Here is a 14658-nt window from a genome sequence, read left to right as displayed (position 1 = left end):
TGTGATCAGGAAAGAGATGGCCGGAGATGTGTACTGCATGGTGACCGAGGACGCCGAGATCGGGGAAGACGTGTCCTGCGTGTCCAGAGCCACCGCCACGCTGCTGAGCCCCTCCCGCCTTCTGCTCCGGAGTCCCGAGAGGTTCCGTTCGGGATTGTTGCTGGAATACGGGAGAGACCACGAGCGCGGGAAGATCTGCCTTCCAGAGGAGGACGGTAGGGCGCCATTCACCGGGAGACTCACACTCAGGAGTATTTGAAGCGCTTTTACGTTTAAAAAAAAAAAGAAAAAAAAAGAGTGCGTGAAAAGCTAAAGAAAAATGCGTCCCAATGTAGGTGTTGCGCTTCCATTGCGGTGTAAAAACTCCCGCAGGCAGCATCTTTGGAGCGCGCTCAGTTAACCACTTCCCGTCCAGCCCATGTATATAAACGGCCTCCCCGCCCCCTGCTTGTGCGCGCTCCCGCGATCTGGTGCCCCACAGTGGAACGCTGGTCATCGTGTGGAGCCTCTGTGCGAGGTCCCGATCATGTGATCGCTGATTGGCCAATCAGCGATCACATGCAGAGTAGTAAGCAAGATGTCACTTCTGACATCATTGCTTACTACATGTGAAATCTGTGAATGATCAGAGATCACATGGTACAGGGCTATTCACAACAGCCTTTTACCATGTGACAAGCTGTGACCAATCACAGCTCACACAGTATTTCTCAATGGCTGCAGGAATGCAGCCAGAGAGAAGGAGAAATGATTGCTTCTACAGCATTTATGGGTGTAACAGCAATCAGTGTAAGGAAAAAAAAAATCTTCATCACCCCCCACAAGTAGTACAGTGTCACTAATAAAAAAAAAAAAAAATACTCCAGTGGTGTACGGGCAACAGAAAACTCTATTTGTGTGGAAAAAAATGATCTAAATTTCATTTTGGTACAGCATTGCATGACCGTGCAATTACCAGTTAGAGCAGCGCAGTGCTGAATAGCAAAAAATGGCCTGGTCAGGAAGGGGGGGGGTAAAACCATCCGAAAGGCAAGTCAGTATGTTTGTAACATCAAATTTTTGTTTCTTCTTATAACAGTTTGTCCTACCCCTCCCCCCTCTATGACTTCTAATGACATTTTGATGGTTCGTTCAGCCATTAAGGGAGCGGTTGGATTGGTCGCCCTCCTGGGCGGAGTCATTTGGGCGGTGTCTCATTGTGTCGGGTAGGTATCAGTGGTGGACGCGTCTGTCTGTCTAGCTGTGATTGATATAATATATAGGAGGAATAGAATGCAGGGAATTATTTGTATCCATTGTGGTCAATTGGCTTAGAGTGTAACTTAGTTTTTGGATACATTGTGAGAGAGTTAGGACCCCCCGGGGAGGGGGGGGTGCTGGGATGGCTGGTGACCTCTCTCTCCTTCTCTCTCCTTCTCTCTCTCTCTCTCTCCCCCTCTCCCCTCTCCCCCTCTCTCTCCCTTCTCCCTCTTTCTCCCCCGTCACTCTCTCTCCCCCCTCTACTCCTCTCTCTCCTGCTCTCGCTCTCTCTCCCCTTCTCCCCCCTTCCCCCTCTCCCCCTCCTTCTCTCTCTCCTCCTCTCTCCCCCTCCTTCTCTCTCTCCCCCTCTCCTCTCTCCCTCTCTCATCCTCTCTCTCCCCCTCCTTCTCTCTCTCCCCCTCCTTCTCTCCCCTCTCTCTCCCCCCTCTCCTCTCTCTCTTCCCCCCTCTACCTCTTTCTCCCCCTCTCTCCTCTTTCTCCCCCTCTCTCCTCTCTCCCCCCCCCTCTCTCCCCCCCTCTCCTTCTCTCTCCCCCTCCTTCTCTCTCTCCCCCTCCCCCTCTCCTCTCTCTCCCCCTCTCCTTCTCTCTCCCCCCTCCCCTCTCTCCCCCTCTCCCCCCTCTCTCCCCCTCCTTATCTCTCCTCTCTCTCCCCCTCTCCTTCCCCCCCCTCTCTCTCTCCCCCCTCTCTCTCTCCTCTCTCCTTCTCCCCCCTCCCCCCTCTCCTTCTCTCTCCTTCTCTCTCTCTCTCCTCTCCCCCCTCTCCTTCTCTCTCTCTCTCCTTCTCTCTCTCCCCCTCCCTCTCTCCCCCCTCTCTCCACGCTCTCCCCCCTCTCTCCCCCTCTCCTCTCTCTCCCCCTCTTTCTCCCCCTCCTCTCCCCCCCCCCTCTCCTTCTCTCTCCCCCTCCTTCTCTCTCCCCCTCCTTCCTTCTCTCCCCTCCCCCTCTCCTCTCTCTCCCCCTCTCCTTCTATCTCTCCCCCCTCCCCTCTCTCCCCTCTCTCTCCTCTCTCTCCCCCTCCTTATCTCCCCTCTCTCTCCTCTCTCTCCCCCTCTCTCTCTCCCCCCCCTCTCCTCTCCTCTCTCTCCCCCTCTCCTTCTTCCCCCCCCTCTCCTTCTCTCTCTCCCCCTCTCTCTATCCCCCCCTCTCTCTCCCCTCTCCTTTTCTTCCTCTCTCTCTCTCTCTCTCTCGCTCCTCTCTCTCTCTCTCTCCTCTCGCTCTCCCTCTCTCTCTCTCGCTTCTCGCTCCCTCCCTCTCTCTCTCCTCTCCCTCTCTCTCTCCTCTCGCTCCTCTCCCTCTCTCTCTCTCTCCTCTCTCTCCCCCTCTCCTCTCCCCCTCTCCCCCCCCTCTCCTCTCCCTCTCTCTCTCTCCTCTTGCTCTCCCTCTCTCTCTGCTCCTCTCTCTCTCTCTCTCCTCTCGCTCTCTCTCTCTCTCCTCTCGCTCCTCTCCCTCCCTCTCTCCCCCCCTCTCCTCTCCCTCTCTCTCTCCTCTTGCTCTCCCTCTCTCTCTGCTCCTCTCTCCCTCTCTCTCTCCTCTCGCTCCTCTCCCTCTCTCTCTCTCTTTGTTCCTTTCACAATAAGTTTGTTACTATTGTAATTTGGAGATTCCGAATTTCCAAGTAACAAATGTGTGAACCGCACGCACCGCACACGTCTCACGTAATATGAGGTTTTAGTCATTTTTCGGTTTATAACGCACGTACGACATCGCTCTCCTGGTCTTCCTTTTCACATTTTCATGTCATTTTTGTCTATTTTTTGACAGGAAAAGACTGTATTCTCCGGTTGCCAAAGGTCCTCCAGCGCCTGCGATTGAGGTGTAAGGGATCGTAAAGGAGCGACAGACGAGTAAGAAGACGGTTCATTGAAGGAACAGGGCTGACTGTCGCGCTTCACTTTTATAATTTCACACCTATGCAGTTTGCGTTTGATGCATTTCCGCAGTGCTTTTTGCGGTGCATTTTTGACGCGTTTTGCCAGTTTTCCCCCCAACATGTTGCTGGGCAGATTAAAACGCGTCAAAAAAGCATCAAAAACGTACTACATGCTTTTCTGCAGCGTCTCCATTGAAGGCTATTGAACCAAAAACGCAACATTTTGCGTTAAAAAAAAAAAAAGTCCCCGACCCTTTCTGAAAAACGCACCGGGGTGAAAACGCAGAGATGTGAACCTGTCCTGTGGAAATCGTGAAATGGACTGCTGTGCGTTTTTCTGCGAAACACAACAGAAAACGCTTATGTGTGAACCTAGACTTAGGCCGGCCATACATGAGTCGAAATTCAAGCAATTTTTTTTTTTCCCGAAAATCAGACCTAAGAATAATTGGCTGATTTTTCGCTCTGTTAGTGGTGTCAATGGCACCGGCCGATTTTCATGGTCCCTCTTTTCGGTGATCGAGCATGTTGAAAAATTTGTGAAAAACGACCGATTTCCCCCCCCCCCCCCCCAATGATGGTCAAATCATACGATCATTTTTCCAAAAAGAATATGCCCATGAGCCGTGACCTGGAAGGAACAGAAGTTTGGCCTGTTATATGGGGTGAACTTTATGACTCGATCGATTTTCAAAATCATTGATTACCGAGCGAACGATGTTTTCGATTTTCGGACGAAAATTCATTCGGAATTCGAACCATGTATGGCCTGCATTTTTCTGTGCCTCCACTGAATTAGGCTATGCCACTATCACTTACTTAAAATTGTACGTGCACAAGGTGGGGGCAGACAGGCCACACTCTGCGCCGGTGGAGGAAAGCGGTGTGCTTGTATGTAACAGAGTGTGGCCTTTCTCCCCCCACCTTGTGTGCATGGTTGGCAAGGGGCTGTACTGGGATGGACAGGGTGGCTGAGCAGAGGGTGCGCCATGCGGGACAGGGCTTGTCCCATCCTTCTGTATAGATGAAACTGGAAGGGGAGGGGGGTTAAGGTGTCACTGACCACCAATGATGATGAATTTTTTTTTTTTTATAGGTTAGGGGGAGGGTTGTCAAATTTCCTAAAAATACTTTTATACAAAGTCTATAGTAAAGGTACTCCATCAGACGCGGGATCACTGCAGTGTATGTACGTGAAAGCCAAATATTCACCTTTCAGCTACATTGTTTCTGAAAACTGATAAAATACAGATACCAAATAATCCTAAAAAATAATCCTTCAACATAAAAATATAGTTTTTTAAAATTCTTAATGACAATGTGGCAATTTTTTGTGGTTTTTTTTTTTTTTGACAGGGTTCAGTAGTGTTTGTGCATTAAAAAGTGAAATATTCTTCTAGATTGTTTCTCCTTCTCTCTCTCTCCCCTCTCCCCCTCTCTCTCCCTTCTCCCCCTCTCTCTCCCTTCTCCCTCTTTCTCCCCCCTCACTCTCTCTCCCTCCCCCCCTCTACTCCTCTCTCTCCTCCTCTCTCTCCTCTCGCTCTCTCTCTCTCTCCCCTTCTCCCCCCCCTCTCCCCCTCTCTCCCCCTCCTTCTCTCTCTCCCCCTCCCTCTCCCCCTCCTTCTCTCTCTCCCCCTCCTTCTCTCTCTCCCCCTCCTTCTCTCCCCTCCCCCCCTCTTTCTCCCCCCCTCTCCTCTCTCTCCCCCCTCTCCTCTCTCTCCCCCTCTACCTCTTTCTCCCCTCCCCCCTCTCTCTCCTCCCCCTCTCCCCCTCTCTCCCCCTCCTTCTCTCTCTCCCCCTCCCTCTCCCCCTCCTTCTCTCTCTCCCCCTCCCTCTCCCCCTCCTTCTCTCCCCTCAACATAAAAATATAGTTTTTTAAAATTCTTAATGACAATGTGGCAATTTTTTGTGTTTTTTTTTTTTTTTGACAGGGTTCAGTAGTGTTTGTGCATTAAAAAGTGAAATATTCTTCTAGATTGTTTGTGATGCCAAAAAAGTACAGGTACTCAGAAATTCCCCCCCCCAAAAAACTTTCAAAATAAAAATCTAATTTTGTTAAAACTCTAAAATTTAAGAACCTAAAATTTGCTACATTGTCATTGACAGGGATCAGTACAGTGTATGTACGTGAAAAGGTAAAATATTCACCCTTCAGCTACATTGTTTCTGATAAAATACAGATACCAAATAATCCTTCAAAACAAAAATATAGTTTTTTAAAATTCTTAAAAAAAAATTGCCACATTGTCATTGACAGTGTTCGTACATTAAAAAGTGAAATATTCTTCTTTCAACTAGATTGTGATACCAAAAAAGTACAGGTACTCAGAAATTCAAAAAAAATAAAAAACTTTCAAAAGAAAAATCTAATTGTTAAAACTCTAAAATTTAAGAACCTAAAATTTGCTACATTGTCATTGACAGGGATCAGTACAGTGTATGAACATGAAAACAAAAAACAAATATTCTTCATTTATCCCTGTTAACTGTTTTTGTAATGCCAAATAGAAATCCTTAAAAAAAAAAAAAGAACCATTAAAAATTAAAATGTTATTTGTTAAAACATTCAAAAAATACAGAACACAAAAATTTGCTACATTGTCATTGACAGGGATCACTACAGTGTATGTACGTGAAAAAGTAAATTATTCATTCTTCAGCTACATTATTGTTTCTTAAAAACTGATAAAATACAGATACCAAATAATCCTAAAAAATAATCCTTCAACATAAAAATATAGTTGTTTTTTTTTTTTTTTTTTTAAAGAATTTTAACAACACACAAAATATTGCCACATTGTCATTGACAGGGTTGAGTAATGTTTGTGCATTAAAAAGTGAAATATTCTTCTAGATTGTTTGTGATGCCAAAAAAGTACAGGTACTCAGAAATTCCAAAAAAAAAAACTTTCAAAATAAAAATCTAATTTTGTTAAAACTCTAAAATTTAAACACATAAAATTTGCTATATTGTCATTGACAGCGTTCAGTACAGTGTATGTACATGAAAACAAAAAAGAAAAATATTCTTCATTTATCCCTGTTAACTGTTTTTGTAATGCCAAATAGAAATCCTTAAAAAAAAAGAACCATTAAAAATTAAAATGTTATTTGTTAAAACGTTCAAAAACAACAGAACACAAAAATATGCTACATTGTCATTGACAGGGATCAGTACAGTGTATGTACGTGAAAAAGTAAAATATTCACCCTTCAGCTACATTGTTTTTGAAAACTGATAAAATACAGATACCAAATAATCCTTCAAAATAAAAATATAGTTTTTTAAAATTCTTAAAAAAAAAAAAAAAAAATTTGCCACATTGTCATTGACAGTGTTTAGTACATTAAAAAGTGATATATTCTTCTTTCAACTAGATTGTTTGTGATGCCAAAGAAGTACAGGTACTCAGAAATCCCCCCCCCAAAAAAATCTAATTAAAACTCTAAAATTTAAGAACATAAAATTTGCTACATTGTCATTGACAGTGTTCAGTACAGTGTATGTACATGAAAACAAAAAACAAATATTCTTCATTTATCCCTGTTAACTGTTTTTGTAATGCCAAATAGAAATCCTTAAAAAAAAAAAAAAAAAAAGAACCATTAAAAATGAAAATGTTAGTTGTTAAAAAGTTCAAAAAAATATGCTACATTGTCATTGACAGGGATCAGTACATTGTATGTACGTGAAAAAGTTAAATATTCATCCTTCAGCTACATTGTTTCTTAAAAACTGATAAAATACAGATACCAAATATTCCTTCAAAATAAAAATATAGTTAAAATTCTTTCAAATAATTTGCCACATTGTCATTGACAGGGTTTAGTACACTAAAAATTTAAATTCTTCTAGATTGTTTGTGATACCAAAAAAGTACAGGAACTCAGAAATTCCCCCAAAAAAAAGAACCTTTCAAAATAAAAATCTAACTGTTACAACTCTAAAATTTAAGAACCTAAAATCTGCTACATTGTCATTGACAGGGATCAGTACAGTGTATGTACGTGAAAACAAAAATCAAATATTCTTCATGTATCCTTGTTAACGGTTTGTAATGCCAAATAGAATAAAATATACTCAGAAATCCTAAAAAAAAAAAAAAAAGAACCTTAAAAAATTAAAATGTTAGTTGTTAAAACGTTCAAAAAATACAGAACACAAAAATATGCTGCATTGTCATTGACAGGGATCACTACAGTGTATGTACGTGAAAGTGAAATATTCATCCTTCAGCTTCAATGTTTCTGAAAACTGATAAAATACAGATACCAAATAATCCTAAAAAATAATCCTTCAAAATAAAAATATAGCTGTTTAAAATTCTTAAAAAAAAAAAAAAAACACAAAAAATTTTCATTGACAGTGTTTGTACATTAAAAAGTGAAATATTCTTCTTTCAACTTGTTTGTTTGTGATACCAAAAAAAAGTACAGGTACTCAGAAATTCCAAAAGAAAAATCTAATTGTTAAAACTCTAAAATTTAAGAACCTAAAATTTGCTACATTGTCATTGACAGTGTTCAGTACAGTGTATGTACATGAAAACAAAAAACAAATATTCTTCATTTATCCCTGTTAACTGTTTTTGTAATGCCAAATAGAAATCCTTAAAAAAAAAAAAAAAAAAAAGAACCATTAAAAATGAAAATGTTAGTTGTTAAAAAGTTCAAAAAAATACAGAACACAAAAATATGCTACATTGTCATTGACAGGGATCAGTACATTGTATGTACGTGAAAAAGTTAAATATTCATCCTTCAGCTACATTGTTTCTTAAAAACTGATAAAATACAGATACCAAATATTCCTTCAAAATAAAAATATAGTTAAAATTCTTTCAAATAATTTGCCACATTGTCATTGACAGGGTTTAGTACACTAAAAATTTAAATTCTTCTAGATTGTTTGTGATACCAAAAAATTACAGGAACTCAGAAATTCCCCCCAAAAAAAGAACCTTTCAAAATAAAAATCTAACTGTTAAAACTCTACAATTTAAGAACCTAAAATTTGCTACATTGTCATTGACAGGGATCAGTACAGTGTATATACGTGAAAACAAAAATCAAATATTCTTCATGTATCCTTGTTAACGGTTTGTAATGCCAAATAGAATAAAATATACTCAGAAATCCTAAAAAAAAAAAAGAACCTTAAAAAATTAAAATGTTAGTTGTTAAAACGTTCAAAAAATACAGAACACAAAAATATGCTGCATTGTCATTGACAGGGATCACTACAGTGTATGTACGTGAAAGTGAAATATTCATCCTTCAGCTTCAATGTTTCTGAAAACTGATAAAATACAGATACCAAATAATCCTAAAAAATAATCCTTCAAAATAAAAATATAGCTGTTTAAAATTCTTAAAAAAAAAAAAAAAACACAAAAAATTTTCATTGACAGTGTTTGTACATTAAAAAGTGAAATATTATTCTTTCAACTAGATTGTTTGTTTGTGATACCAAAAAAAGTACAGGTACTCAGAAATTCCAAAAGAAAAATCTAATTGTTAAAACTCTACAATTTAAGAACCTAAAATTTGCTACATTGTCATTGACAGGGATCAGTACAGTGCATGTACACGAGGAAACAAAATAAAATATTCTTTATCCCTGTTAGCTGCTTGTAATGCCAAATGTAATAAAATATACTTAGAAATCCTTAACAAAAAACCATAAAAAATTTAAATGTTAGTTGTTAAAACTTTCAAAAAATACAGAACACAAAAATATGCTACATTGTCATTGACAGGGATCACTACAGTGTATGTACGTGAAAGTCAAATATTATTTTTTCAGAAGACTGATCAAAATACAAGTACTCAGAAATCCTAAAAGACCCCCTTCAAAATTAAAAAAAATAATAAATAAATTCTAAAATGTAGGAACAGAAAATTTGCTACATTGTCATTCAGAGGGTTCAGTACACCACGAAAGTCAAATATTCTTCATTCAGCCACCTTTATAACATATAAAATGCAGGTACTAAAAAATCATAAAGAACCCCTCAAAATAAAAATCTAATGTACATGGGGAAAAAGGCAAATATTCTTCATTCGGCTACATTAGCTTTTTGCCAAATAAAATACAGGTTTTTGAAAATCCTTAAAAAAAAAAAAAAAAAAAAAAAAAAAAAGGAGAGAACTAAATTTTTTTATTTATTATTATTATTTTTTTTTTTTTTAGGATTTTCAAATACCTGTATTTTTTTTTTTAGAACATACAAATATGCTACATTGTCATTGACAGGGTTCACTACAGTGTATGTACATGAAAATGTCAAATATTTATCCTTCAGCTACATTATTGTTTGTGAAGACTGAGAAAATACAGATACCAAATATTCCTAAAAAATAATCCTTCAAATATAGTTGTCAAAATCCAAAAAAAAAACAAAAAAAAAAAAAACGGGGTTTAGTACAGTGTATGCACATTAAAATGTGAAATATTCTTCCTTCAGCTAGACTGTTTGTGATGCCAATAACAAAAAAAAAAAAATTCTAAAATATAGGAACATAAAATTTGCTACATTGTCATTGACAGGGTTCGGTACAGTGCATGTATATGAATAAGTCAAATATTCATCCTTCAGCTACAGTATTTGTGAAGACTGTTAAAATAGATACTCGGTAATCCTAAAATTAAAATAAAAAAAAAAATCCTTCAAAATAAAAATCTAATTGTTTAAAACTTTAAAAATGAAGAAAATAAAATGTTCTACTAACAGCAATAAAAACGGCCAGACTTTGACTGCTACCCCTTAATAATCAGCCATTTATACACACGACAGGTCAAGTAAGGAAACTGAAAATCTCATACACATTAAAACTGAAGCTTCTAAAAAAAAAATCCCTGGCCAAGGAATAATTATAGTCACAAACTGTTGCCACTAAAGCAATAAAAATAATATATTTTATTATATATTATAATATATAATTTTATTATTTTTTGCATTGTTTTAGAGACATTCTAGCATCACTTTTTTTTTCTCTTTTCTTTTGAATAACATATTTTTGGGGACTTGGTTGAGGAGAAAGTTGTTGTTTTTAGCATAGAACATAAAATTTGCTACATTGTCATTGACAGGGTTCGGTACAGTGTATGTACAAGGAAAAAATATATTCTTCATTTGGCTAAATGTAACTTTGTAATGCCAAGCCAAATACAAAAACTCAGAAATCCTAAAAAAGAACCCTTTAAAAGAAAAATCTAATTTTTTATTACTATTATTATTTTTTATTTTATTTTATTTTTAGAATTTTAACAGAGGACAGACTTAAAACTGCTACATTGTCATTGACAGGGTTCAGTACAGTGTATGTACATGACAGAAAGTCAAATATTTATATTCTTCATTCAGCTACGTTCTTGTTTATAATGGCAAAAAAAAAAAAAAGAGATACTCGGTAACCCCCAAAAAATGTAAAAAAAATTTTCTTCTTACAACACTAAAAAAAAAATATAGAAACAGCTAGACTGTTTGTGATGCCAAAAAAAAAAATCTAAAATATAGGAACATAAAATTTGCTATATTGTCATTGACAGGGTTCAGTACAGTGTATGTACATTGGAGAGTCAAATATTTATATTCTTCATTCAGCTACGTTCTTGTTTATAATGGCAAAAAAAAAACAAAAAAAAAAAAACACAGGTACTCGGTAACCCCCAAAAAATTAAAAAAATAGTTTCTTCTTACAACACTGAAAAAAAAAAATATAGAAACAGCTAGACTGTGATGCCAAATAAAAAATTCTAAAATATAGGAACATAAAATTTGCTACATTGTCATTGACAGGGTTCAGTACAGTGTATGTACATGACAACATATATTCTTCATTTGGCTAAATGTAACTGTAATGCCAAGTCGAAAACAAGCACTCGGAAATCCTAAAAAAGAACCTTTAAAAGAAAAGTCTCATTTTTTTTTTTTTAATTATTTTTTTTAGAATTTTAACAGAGAAAAGACTTAAAACTGCTACATTGTCATTGACAGGGTTCAGTACAGTGTATGTACATGACAACATATATTCTTCATTTGGCTAAATGTAACTGTTTGCAATGCCAAGTCGAAAACAAGCACTCAGAAATCCTAAAAAGAACCCTTCAAAAGAAAAGTCGAATTGTTAAAATTCTAAAAAAAAAAAAAAAAAAAAAAAAAAAATTGAGGAAAGACTCAAAACTTCTACATTGTCATTGACCGGGTTCATTACAGTGTATGTACATGAGAAAAAGTCAAATATTTATTTTCTTCATTCAGCTACATTCTTGTTAAATGCCAAAAAAAAACATGGTCTCAGTAACCCCTACAAAAAAAAAAAAAAAAAAAAAGTTTCTCCTTACAACACATAAAAAATATATAGAATAAAGAACATAAAAAGTTTCCACATTGTCATTCACAAGGTTCAGTACAGTGTGTGTACATGAAAAAAAAAAGATATATTCTTCATTTGGATAAATTGTTTCTTCTTACAACAATAAAAAAATATATAGAAACAGCTAGACTGTTTGTGATGCCAAAAAAAAAAAAATTCTAAAATATAGGAACATAAAATTTGCTACATTGTCATTGACAGGGTTCAGTACAGTGTATGTACATGACAACATATATTCTTCATTTGGCTAAATGTAACTGTAATGCCAAGTCGAAAACAAGCACTCGGAAATCCTAAAAAAGAACCTTTAAAAGAAAAGTCTAATTTTTTTTTTATTATTATTTTTTTTAGAATTTTAACAGAGAAAAGACTTAAAACTGCTACATTGTCATTGACAGGGTTCAGTACAGTGTATGTACATGACAAAATAAATTTTTCATTTGGCTAAATGTAACTGTTTGCAATGCCAAGTCGAAAACAAGCACTCGGAAATCCTAAAAAGAACCCTTCAAAAGAAAAGTCGAATTGTTAAAATTCTAAAAAAAAAAAAAAAAAAAAAAATTGAGGAAAGACTCAAAACTTCTACATTGTCATTGACCGGGTTCATTACAGTGTATGTACATGAGAAAAAGTCAAATATTTATTTTCTTCATTCAGCTACATTCTTGTTAAATGCCAAAAAAAAAACATGGTCTCAGTAACCCCTACAAAAAAAAAAAAAAAAAAAAAGTTTCTTCTTACAACACATAAAAAATATATAGAATAAAGAACATAAAAAGTTTCTACATTGTCATTCACAAGGTTCAGTACAGTGTGTGTACATGAAAAAAAAAAGATATATTCTTCATTTGGCTAAATGTAACTGTAATGCCAAGTCGAAAACAAGCACTCAGAAATCCTAAAAAAGAACCTTTAAAAGAAAAGTCTAATTTTTTTTTTTTTATTATTTTTTTTAGAATTTTAACAGAGAAAAGACTCAAAACTTCTACATTGTCATTGACCGGGTTCATTACAGTGTATGTACATGAGAAAAAGTCAAATATTTATTTTCTTCATTCAGCTACATTCTTGTTAAATGCCAAAAAAAATACATGGTCTCAGTAACCCCTACAAAAAAAAAAAAAAAAAAAGTTTCTCCTTACAACACATAAAAAATATATAGAATAAAGAACATAAAAAGTTTCTACATTGTCATTCACAAGGTTCAGTACAGTGTGTGTACATGAAAAAAAAAAAGATATATTCTTCATTTGGATAAATTGTTTCTTCTTACAACAATAAAACAATATATAGAAACAGCTAGACTGTTTGTGATGCCAAAAAAAAAAAAAAATTCTAAAATATAGGAACATAAAATTTGCTACATTGTCATTGACAGGGTTCGGTACAGTGCATGTACATGAAAAAATATATTCTTCATTTGGCTAAATGTAACTGTAATGCCAAGTCGAAAACAAGCACTCAGAAATCCTAAAAAAGAACCCTTTAAAAGAAAAATCTAATTTTTTTTTATTATTATTATTATTATTTTTTATTTTATTTTATTTTTAGAATTTTAACAGAGGACAGACTTAAAACTGCTACATTGTCATTGACAGTGTTCAGTACAGTGTATGTACATGACAGAAAGTCAAATATTTATATTCTTCATTCAGCTACGTTCTTGTTTATAATGGCAAAAAAAAAAAAGAGATACTCGGTAACCCCCAAAAAATGTAAAAAAAATTTTCTTCTTACAACACTAAAAAAAAAATATAGAAACAGCTAGACTGTTTGTGATGCCAAAAAAAAAAAATCTAAAATATAGGAACATAAAATTTGCTACATTGTCATTGACAGGGTTCAGTACAGTGTATGTACATTGGAGAGTCAAATATTTATATTCTTCATTCAGCTACGTTCTTGTGTATAATGGCAAAAAAAAAAAAAAAAAAAAACACAGGTACTCGGTAACCCCCAAAAAATTAAAAAAATTGTTTCTTCTTACAACACTGAAAAAAAAAATATAGAAACAGCTAGACTGTGATGCCAAAAAAAAAATTCTAAAATATAGGAACATAAAATTTGCTACATTGTCATTGACCGGGTTCAGTACAGTGTATGTACATGACAACATATATTCTTCATTTGGCTAAATGTAACTGTAATGCCAAGTCGAAAACAAGCACTCGGAAATCCTAAAAAAGAACCTTTAAAAGAAAAGTCTAATTTTTTTTTTTTAAATTATTTTTTTTAGAATTTTAACAGAGAAAAGACTTAAAACTGCTACATTGTCATTGACAGGGTTCAGTACAGTGTATGTACATGACAAAATATATTTTTCAGTTGGCTAAATGTAACTGTTTGCAATGCCAAGTCGAAAACAAGCACTCGGAAATCCTAAAAAGAACCCTTCAAAAGAAAAGTCGAATTGTTAAAATTCTAAAAAAAAAAAAAAAAAAAATTGAGGAAAGACTCAAAACTTCTACATTGTCATTGACCGGGTTCATTACAGTGTATGCACATGAGAAAAAGTCAAATATTTATTTTCTTCATTCAGCTACATTCTTGTTAAATGCCAAAAAAAACATGGTCTCAGTAACCCCTACAAAAAAAAAAAAAAAAAAAAAAGTTTCTTCTTACAACACATAAAAAATATATAGAATAAAGAACATAAAAAGTTTCTACATTGTCATTCACAAGGTTCAGTACAGTGTGTGTACATGAAAAAAAAAAAGATATATTCTTCATTTGGATAAATTGTTTCTTCTTACAACAATAAAAAAATATATAGAAACAGCTAGACTGTTTGTGATGCCAAAAAAAAAAAAAAATTCTAAAATATAGGAACATAAAATTTGCTACATTGTCATTGACAGGGTTCTGTACAGTGCATGTACATGAAAAAATATATTCATTTGTCTAAATTTAACGGTTTGTAATGCCAAGTAAAATATAAGTACTCCTAAAAAGAACCCTTAAGAAGAAAAGTCTAATTGTTATAATTTCTACAAAAAAAAAAAAAAAAATTGCTACATTGTGATTGACAGGGTTCAGTACAGTGTATGTACGTGAAAAAGTCCAGGTTTCTCCCCATCTGCTGCATTCATTGTTTGTGATACCTGATAAAAAATACAGGTGCTCAGAAATCCTAAAAAAAAAAAAAACAAA

At 35.4% G+C, this 14658-nt stretch overlaps 1 protein-coding gene across 1 annotated transcript; it reads left to right on the top strand.

Moving 5' to 3' along the window:
• Positions 1 to 6: 6 nt before the first annotated feature.
• LOC149429129 (uncharacterized) lies at positions 7 to 13721 on the top strand. The gene is made up of 4 exons (XM_089666700.1): positions 7 to 215; positions 1079 to 1205; positions 3021 to 3103; positions 12465 to 13721. Exons 1-3 carry the CDS (start codon positions 17 to 19, stop codon positions 3076 to 3078), a joined length of 384 nt encoding a protein of 127 aa, XP_089522826.1. The 5' UTR covers positions 7 to 16; the 3' UTR covers positions 3079 to 3103; positions 12465 to 13721.
• The last annotated feature ends 937 nt before the right edge of the window (positions 13722 to 14658 follow it).

The sequence above is a fragment of the Staurois parvus genome, unplaced genomic scaffold (genome assembly GCF_062004578.1).
Source record: "Staurois parvus isolate SC_StPar_1 unplaced genomic scaffold, SC_StPar_1.0 ptg002787l, whole genome shotgun sequence".
In the NCBI taxonomy this organism is placed as follows: Eukaryota; Metazoa; Chordata; class Amphibia; order Anura; family Ranidae; genus Staurois; species Staurois parvus.
This window is presented reverse-complemented; position numbering and strand designations above follow the sequence as displayed.